General features: G+C 42.2%; 1 protein-coding gene across 1 annotated transcript in view; it reads right to left on the bottom strand.

Annotated features, from left to right (window-relative positions):
- The window catches only part of ETHE1 (ETHE1 persulfide dioxygenase), a 249,102-nt gene that overhangs the window by 87,899 nt on the left and 151,203 nt on the right, over positions 1–10,000 (bottom strand). Inside the window, exon 8 of the mRNA XM_044080537.1 lies at positions 6,448–6,577. Within this exon, the coding sequence (XP_043936472.1) occupies positions 6,448–6,577 (130 nt within the window). The remainder of the gene's footprint in view (positions 1–6,447; positions 6,578–10,000) is intronic.

Here is a 10,000-nt window from a genome sequence, read left to right as displayed (position 1 = left end):
TCTCCCATTTCTGAATCAGAAGGTTGAAGGTGCTGGGCTCTAACTGGGTCTAGGAGATTTATGTCGTCTGCCAGCGAATTTTGTTTGCCTGGCAGGAATTGAGCTTGCAGATTGACCTGCATGTCTACGGCCATGTTCCACAGGGCCATGACTAGCCTGCAGTGTGTGTAGTGGGTCCCCCCTGCTTGTTGATGTACCACATGACTGTGGTGTTGTCTGTTTTTATTAGCAGGTATCCTGGTGAGAGTAGGGGTCTGAAAGCTGTGAGGACATGCTGCACAGCTAGCATCTCTTTTTGGTTTATGTGCAGATGAATTTGGCTTGGGCTCCAGTGGCCCTAAATGCACTTGCCATCCATGTGTGCCCCCCAGGCAGTCTGATGCATCTGTGGTTGGGGTCTGGACGGTGTGAGGTTGAGTAAACGGCAGTCCCTTGTTGTGGTTGCATGCTGCTGCCCAGCAAAGAAACTCTGTCCTTATACAGGGTATGATAGGAGTGACTGTTTCCAAGTCCTGAGAATGTTGGCACCAAAGACATTTTAAGTACCATTGAAGTTTCCTCATCTGCAGACTGGCATATAGAATTAGTAGGATGCATGAGGCCATGAACCCTAGGGCCTGCAGGATTTTCCTTGCAACTAGCTGGGTTCTGGTGGCCATTTGAGTAAAATAGTCTGTCAGACAGGCTTGTTTTTTTGGAGTGAGGAATGCCATCTGGGATGTTGTGTCCAAGATTGCTCCCAGGAATTCAATCTTTTGACAGGGGACTAGTTTTGATTTATTTTCGTTGATGGTGTAACCCCAAGGAAGTTCGAAGGTTTTTTTTTTACAAATGTCAGGTGCTGCAACAGCAATTCCTGACTGTCTGCCTGAATAAGGCAGTTGTCTAAGTACGGGTAAATTTAAATATTCCTCTGTCTGCAGTATGCAATGGCTGGGGCCAGGCATTTTGTGAATACTCTGGGAGCAGTGGATAAGCCAAAGGGAAGTGCAGAGAACTGATAATACATAGATCTTTCCCGGAAGCATAGGTATTTCCTGCATGACTCCCTTATAGGGATGTGCAGATAGGCTTCTTTTAAGTCAAGGGTAGCTAACCAGGCATCTTTGGCTAGCATAGGTAGAAGCTGCTGCAGGGTGAGCATTTTGGTACCACCAAGAAGGTGTCGAGAATTGAAAGGTCTAGGATTGGACACCAAGTGTCCTCCTTTCTGGGTACCAAGAGAAGTCTGGAATAGAATTCTTGACCCATCTGTTCCACAGGAACAGGTTGAATAGCCCTTATATATAGCAGGGATTGAACTTGGTTTTGTGCCTCTGCCCACTGGTTTGGAGAGAGGTCCAGGAACCCTTCTGGGACTGGCAGTGAATGAAGTAGAATTTGTACCCTTGGGATACAATGTTGAGGACCCACCGGTCTTTGGTGATGGAAATCCGTTTTTTTGCATGAAGGGCAAGTTTTCCTCCTAGGGGCGCAAGCAGTTGAGCAGAGTTGGGGAGTGCAGTAGAGAAGTCACTGGTAATTCTTTCCATAAGAGGGTGGCTTAGCACTCCCTGCTTTAGAGGTGGAGGCACTCCATTGCTTAGATCTCTCTCTGCATACCCTGACACTGTGGTCAGGGGGGTCCGTTTCCCCTGGGTCTAGTTTGAGATGGCCTTGAGGGAGCTGGAAAGGACCAATGTTTCGAGGGGCAACGCCTACTGAATCTAAGAGGCTGTACTTGCAAAAATTCTTTGACCGTCTCCATAGACCGTTTTTTCTTCCATCTTTTTAAGAACCTCTTCTGCTTTGGTACCTAACAGATTGTCCTTGTTCAAAGGTGCATCTAATAACTTTGATTTGACATGGTCTGGCAAGGTCTGCTCCTTAAGCCAAGCATGCCTTCTCAGTACAGAACCAGTGACTGCTGCCCTGCAAGATGCTTCTAGGGCATCACAGCTACACTGCAATGTATGCTTGCTGACTTGGCTTGCAAAATGCATAAGCTCTTGCAATTCTTCATTTTCTGCACAGTTTGTAAATGTAGCTATTTTTTGCTTAACAAGTTCCATAATATGTTGTACTTCAGCATGTGAAATTGACAATTCAAAGCCCTAATGGCGAGAGTTGCAGAGGTATATACTTTCTTACCCCATCTGTCTAAAGCTCTGGAAGCCCTGTCCGAAGGGGTGGGTTCTTAACTGTAGTTGCTTTGATAACTTTAGGCCCCTGGAAGATTATCTCTGGTTCAGCAGTAGGATTTTTGAAAAGGAATTTGAGAGAGTCAGGTACTCTGTAGTACCAGTCTGGTTCCCTAGGAGTAGGGGGTAAAGTATCAGGAGTTAAACTGGATTCCATAAAGACATCATCCAGGACTGGGGGTATTGCTAAAGGCCTATGTTGTGGTCAAATCTAGAAATTCTCTGAGTCTCTTTTTGGCTTGAGAATAGTCTTGGCATTCCCAAAGGAAATGCTCTTAAAGTATGTAGGGTTTCACCAAAAGAAAAGTCCTCTGGAGGAGAGGCAGAGGGAATGCATTTCTCTGCATCTGAATCCTCATAAGCAGATAAGGGCATGTCTTCATAATCAGATACCTCAGAGTCATCGGACTCTTGGTCTGTTGAGGCTACTGGGGACTGGTCTCTTTTTCCTCTTAGCAGGGGAAGGCTGGCTTCCCTTAATCAGCATAATTAAGCATATGGTGTTGTGGCAATGGAGCAGGTGCATGCACCTGGGTCTTCCGTTTTCTAGGCGTAGCTCGTACTTTACACCTTAGAAACTCTGTAGTTTTAGACAGAACTGAAGACGCAAAAGAAGTCGTAGGTTTGTGTCGAACAACGGTAATGCAAAGTACTGCTCAGTGGTTCTGGACCCATCCAAGGTAGAGACATCCACAGGTTCCATAGTTGAAGAAGAGTCTCGCGGCATACCAGACTCCGAACGGGTCTTGGTAGAGGCCTGCGAATCCATTGAAGTGGGCATCAGGGGCTGCGAAAGCATCTCACTGAGTACTGGTGGACTGGCGACTAGCTTAATGGAAGTGTCGACAGCAGCTTTGGACCTATGCTGTCTGTCTCTGTCTTTATCCTTACTTTTTTTGGAATAATCGGTAGTTGGATGGCTTACCGAAACCATTTCAAACACAAAGAGCGAAAACAAAAGTATTTAGCGACAAAAAGGGCCCGATGACGGATGGTTCGGGCGTTGAACAAGGCACAAAACCGACAGGGAGGTACGTCATGGTCTGGGCCTAAATAGGTGACGCAGTAAGAATGAAAATCTCAGTGTGGTATTTGCTTTCCACAGGCAAGACAATTGTTAACTTTTTCTGACATCGGTTAGAGCAAGACAAAAGGATCCCCAACGGGGTACTTGGCTTTAGCAGACTTCAGGATGATTCAATTAGGAAACTAAAAACTCAGGCAGCGGCCGACCAGCACTCATGCGAACTGCTTCTGCTACGGGCTCCTCGACAAGAAAGACCGATGTATTGGCATCGGCTGCCTGTTTTTATACCCCTGACGACCTGACGTCAGTCCTGGAGTGACAGCAACCGACACAGAAATACTAAGTCTCTGGTATTCGGGCTGACTGAGGGCTATCTACAGGCAGATAACCCAAGTGTGATGACTGCAACAGTGAAACACGAACATAATCAGAAAAGTGAAAAACCCTGACGCCAGCAACAGCTACAGAGGGAGGAAAGGGGAAATTGCAATCACTAACAGTAAAAAGGAGAAAGATTTAGGCAGAATTTGAGAGAAACTATACAAAAAATATCCCTTACTAGCTTGAGATTGGCAACCTCTGTCTTAAGATGATGGTGGCAAATGAAATCTGAGGAGTTAGGGAGAGAATAGAGCTTTATGGGTAGAGGGAGGAGTTCAAGAATTGAATCTGAAGTCTTTGTATGTGGCCAGGTCGGATATGAACCCACCTTTGAGGAAGAATGAAAAAGGACAACATCAGATGCTGCATTTTAACCACTCTTCTGCAGTCAGATTTGTGGATTCAGGAGGGAGGCCTGATATAAACGAATTCATGTATGGTGGAAAAACAAAGTGTGCATAAAATTAAGTTTCCTAGTGAAATAAATTGTTGCTGTGGAAACAGTCACTCAATTCTTATACTGTTAAACCAGAAACAACCATGGGTAGCAAACTGTATCTAGGATACAAGTTATAAAGCTCCTATGCAAACCTATATCCAATAAAATTACTAATTATACATACTGAATTCTTCTGGGGTGCTTGCTGAAAATTAAGGGACCTTAACTGCAAATCAAGGACTGGAAGAGGAGGATTGGCAATAATGGTTAAGGTGTTTAGCTCACAGACACAAGGTACAGAGTTTGATTCTTTCCTTTAAAGGAAATTGGCTAGACTTAAAATGGCACACAAAAGCAGTTAGTCTAGTACTTCTCGAACAGTGAAACTGTAATACACATACACCAACAGGAGTTCCTTAAGGCTCCATTCTACGACCCATCCTCTTTTTACTAATCATCTCAATTCCTCCTCTCGTGACTACTCCATTATTCAATAAGCAGACGACTCTACCTTACTCTGTTCTGCCTCCTCTCTAAAGGAACACCACACAAGATTCCTTTCTCTCAGTTGAAACACTGCTCACCAACTCCAAGCTAATTCCAAACCTTAACAAAAAAAAAACTTCTACTGTTTAATCCAACAAGATCCACCACAGCTAGCTCCTACTTCAAGATCATGTCCAAAAACAAAGCCATCATTTTTCCTTTTACTCACACTAAACTTCTAGGAGTAGAAACTGACTAATATGAAATTTGACATCCATATCTCCCAGGCCATAAAGTGCTTAAAAATTGGGCCTTCTATACAGAAATAATTCCTCACTAAGCCGGCCAAATCCACCATTGTAGACTCACTAACTTGAGAAAGACTGAATGGCCAAATTTGATTCCTGCTACAATTAAACAGCCAGGTTTGCCACAGACTCTCCTTTCAGGACACATCACTGTTCAGCTCTTAAACAGCTTAACTGGCTTGAACTACCCCAACTCCTTCTTTATAACCAATTGATCTTTGCCCACAAAATCCTTCATCAACCTGACAAAACCCCTGCCCTCCAAAATATGACACTTCCACAATCAAATAGAACACTTCGCTCTAGTAATAAAGTACTATTACAGGTAACTACAGCCAACACCGCTGGTGATTCTCCCTTCCCCAACTTCAGCCAACACCGCTGGTGATTCTCCCTTCCCCAACTTCATATCTAAAAAATGGAACACCCTGCCCCATATAATATTCCAATCTTCCTTAAAGTTTAAACATATGCTAAAACTCATCTGGCTATGTTATTGATCCAGCCCCGGTTAATTTATCTGCAATTTCGAAAGCCTTCTTACCCACTCATGCTAGTTATACTACCAAACTAACTACTTCTGTATTCTCAGAGTCTGACTCTCAACTACTTGTGCCCTCTGTAATACTATAAATCAACACGACTGTTAACTTCCTGTGTATAGTAACTCTCAAACCTAGGTTGTTACCATATGCAACACCACAATAGGTCTTGTACCGTACTTACTACAGGCAAGTCTATCGGGTCACCTCAGACCAGAAATTACCAAACATAATTTGCATTTCTTGTATATATTGCAACCTGTACCAGTCAGCTGTAACTTCTGTCATACTTTCTGCATCTCAAGATGACATTCAAAAATTTCTTCAAACTGTAATTTGCATTGTATTTGTATCTTGTACTTCTATGCAGAGCTTTTCTCCCCAGGCCTCTACTGAAAAATGACCTGTGTCCAGTTGGACTTTCACAGTTAACAAATGTAAAATAAATAGAATACAAATAAATCAAATGATGACATACCTCAGCTTATATCACCTACTCTGAAGTACATATCTTTGGAGTGTAGGGGGCTTATCTCCCTTCAGAAAGCCATAAACATTTAACGGAGTTTCACAGTGTAGTGTTCTGGTGCAAAAGTGAAACTTTTGGGGGAGGGGTCCCCGACACTTTCAGGGCTTTTAGAACCAAATGTGGCAAAGTCATTACTGGGCGGCACAATGACAGAAAGGTTGGTACTACTGCCTGAAAGTATGTGGTTCTCCAGCTCACAGTCCAGTGCCTACTGTGCAGTGCCTGCATAAACTCTCACGTGTTTATAGGTTTTCACCAAGTGCTTCATCTTCTTCCTGCACCACAAAGTGGTCCTCCAAGCTACCCATGTAAAGTGTGAATGCATGATGTGTGTGTGTGTGTGTGTGTGTGTGTGTGTGTGTGTGTGTGTGTGTGTGTGTGTGTGTGTGTGTAGTATACTAACCAGGGTTAAATTTCTCAACCTTTCAACCAGTGAGTGCCAAGACAAGCTTTACCCTCTATGTCGGATAAAATGGCTAACTGGACAGATAGTTTTTAAAAACACACTGATTTATAGTTTTCTCCCCAGAAATATGAAGATTTTTTCAGATCTACCTTGTTGGAAGTCAGTTCTTCCACAGCCTCTAATCAGAAGTGCATCCCCTGTGAATGCCATTGTACGGTTGTTGAGCACATAAGTGAGGCAGCCATTTGTGTGCCCCGGTGTTGATTTGGCTTCCAAAGCCTAGAAATAGATAAATGAACATATGATATACAATGAATTCAAACTGCAACCAGATAACATATTGCACTTAAAAAAGAATTAATAGTTTAACACAGCTCTAATTTAAAGCACAGCAGTACATATCATAAATTGATTGGAACAACAAGATAACCCTCCAGAATGGGTCCTATTGGTTGGGTTAATCTTTTCCACCACTTACTGATCTGCAACTTTCTTGTCAGATATCGCCCTCGGAGATGTACAAGATCAGTGTCGATGCATGTCGTGACATCATACTTATGCATACCACCCTCAGAGATGTACAAGATCAGTGCTGATGCATACTCATGCACAGACTAAACATGTATGCCCAATTCCCGCTAGCCTAACTCAATCCACTTCAAGTCAAGAACAATAATGAAGACAAGTCTTACACGATTAACAATACTTTCATAACACATTACAGTTTTCTCAGTAGGTAATGTCAACAAGCTTACTTGTGAAACTCTCTTCTGTAAAACTACACAGCACTTACAAATCCATCTACAATATTTATTATAATAATTAGTCATGTTTGTTATAGCCAACCAAATCCATCTACAATATTTATTATAATAATTAGTCATGTTTGTTATAGCCAACCAACTATTTAAATTATTAATTAAGTAATAAAATACTAACTCACTTTATAGCCAAAAGTATTCAGTTGAAATTTAAGCTGTACAGACAGCTTTTCGCCAACTGGAAACACAGAAATTCCACATTCTGATTTTTACTGTTTGCCAAGTGATAATTTTGTTCAGAATTAACCAGTGTTCCTAATTGTGAATATCTATTCATTCTAACATTTATTAACAGTCTGACACTTTCTTACATTTACTTATTCTTCATTTATTTCATTTTCCTTCCTTCTGTCCCAAAGCCTTCTAAGTCTAGTGTGGGAGCTCATTATAATGTTGCTTTGCCCCATTAAAATGTAGCTTGACATCTTATTGTTTCAAACATCACACTTTGCACTGCAGTTGCACTCTACTGTTTTGTGGCACACTGTTTACTTTTTCTGTTTACCTTTGTATTATTAATGGGAACATGTAGTTTGCAGTTAGCTGGCATTGCCCAAAAGGGTCTATGGATCAGTACACCAACCTGGATAACAAATGAATAAATAAACAAAAAAGCAGGCCCTGGACTCCTATTTGCCAAGATGAATGGAGTCAGAGGTAAAAGAAACAGACAGCAGGAATAATTACTTTAATAGAAGTACAGGATAAGGCAGACTTAAGCAACTCACTGGGACACTGAAAGACCAGGGGCACTCCTGCTGTATTACAGTCTTGTACATCCAAGTGGAAAAGGTTTTGATTGGTGTCCTACATGCGGACAAGAGTTTTTGGCGTTAGGAAAAATCTTTTCAGCACCGGGTTTCTTCAGGATACGCTACAAATGTTTATAAAGGCTAGAAAACCTATCAACCATACTGTGAGCATCAGTCTGTAGAATGCAATATATTTAGAGACCCTGTGTCAGAGCTACTAAGAGGAGGAATCTGGTAACGACCCCCTGTTCAAGTCAACATGTGCAAGCTAATGCAGACTTTGTCAAAGAAGGGGTCAACAGCAGTACCCTTGACTGTTCCTTCCTACCTGTACAAGCAGTTTGGGACTTGGAGGAAAAGCATGCAGAAACTTCACCTTCCACATTACCCAGAAGGCATATGTTGCCATTGCTTGTTTCCAAGGAGTTGTTGGGCAAAACAGATCCATTACCTGTACTGAATTTATACAAAGTCCATCTAGGGAACTCCAAACTGATAGGCAAGGTGGAAGACAAACTCTCTTCTTAGCATCCATCATAAGGCTTTGCCCTGGACCTGTTCATAGAATCTGCTACTGTGTTTAAATGGGAAGGAATGTAAACTGCTTGAAGAAAACATTTTGTTGAATGGATACTTCAAGATGTCATGGCTAGTCTACAAAAAGGGCAAAATGTATTCCGCCTCGTTGATGTACCACATAAATAGTGGAGTTACCGGTCACCAGCTAAAAAGTACCTTGAATTCACAATTATTGAACAACTTTCAAGGCACTGATTAGGGCATCTCCCTGACACGGATGTGTTTTTTTTTTGTGTAAGGGACTCTATACACCACAAACCTTAATTTAGGGGAGAACAAGCTCCCCATGCAAAGTCTGAGGCATTTGTAGAGGTGGCTGCACAGAGGGGACCCCTAGATTGAAGACTACCTGTTGAACTCACTAGAATAACTAGTGGACTAGACTAGGAATTACTGGAATTTGTTGACAAGAGAATTCTGGTATTGGATCCACACTGACAGGAGAAACTATAAACCCCAGAGCTTTTAAAAATCTGCGTGCTGAGACAAACTTCAGATTTGCTAGGTTCAGACTGAATTCAATCAAGAGACAACTCTCACATGATCAAGAAAATCAGCCAAAGAATCCAGTCAATTATCTAAGGGCAAGATAGGGACCTTTGGAGACTCCTCCTATGAGCCAAGTGCTTCCCTCTCCCAATCACTTCATCTTCAATCAGTGCTGAGAACAGTCTTAAGTGAGCAAGCTTACTGCCTCTAGTGCTCAATGAGGTTGGGAAGATTAACAGCTTTAGTTAATGCTGCTTTCCAAATACTTCACCTTGTGATCGTTCAAATTATGGGTGGGAATGTGAGGTAGACCTCCCTCTCACAGGTCGCCTCGAAGAGTGTACCATACCATTTTCGTCACTGCAAAGTAGGCCAGCAAGTACATTTTGCTTCATCACAGAAGCAAGAATGTAACACTGACAACCATGGAAGTTGTCAAATGGCATGATATTCAAAAATATATCACACACACAGGTTTTTTTCCCTGAATCTGGAGCATAATCATCGAGCTTCATGCACTACAACGTAATTCTCCCTGGTGTTTTGATATATAATCGTCATGGGGAGTCAAAATTCCAAATGAGTGCAACAACAACTATTCTCACATACTTCATCTCAAGATGCAATAATTTTTTAGTACACCTAGATAAGCTGCTGCTATGCGATTCAAAATGCATCTAACTGTTCACGCAAAAATTGTCTATTTTAATTTATTTGTATTTGTTTTCTGGGATACAATACTGATCTCCATGGACCTTTTCCAGTCCAAGACCAGGAGCAGTGTTTAGTTACGTGACTTGCTCAGAATCAAACAGGCAATGAAAGCTGAAGGAATCAAATGTTGCCCCACTGGGACACAGGAGACAGCTCATTAACAGCACCTGGATCCTCTAAACCAACTGCCATTTATAAGGAATCAAATGTTGCCCCACTGGGACACAGGAGACAGCTCATTAACAGCACCTGGATCCTCTAAACCAACTGCCATTTATAAGGAATCAAATGTTGCCCCACTGGGACACAGGAGACAGCTCATTAACAGCACCTGGATCCTCTAAACC

Source organism: Protopterus annectens, chromosome 8.part0 (assembly GCF_019279795.1).
Source record: "Protopterus annectens isolate FY-2018-M chromosome 8.part0, PAN1.0, whole genome shotgun sequence".
In the NCBI taxonomy this organism is placed as follows: domain Eukaryota; kingdom Metazoa; phylum Chordata; order Ceratodontiformes; family Protopteridae; genus Protopterus; species Protopterus annectens.
The sequence above is the reverse complement of the archived record's forward strand: the minus strand, read 5'-3'. Positions and strand labels throughout refer to the sequence as shown.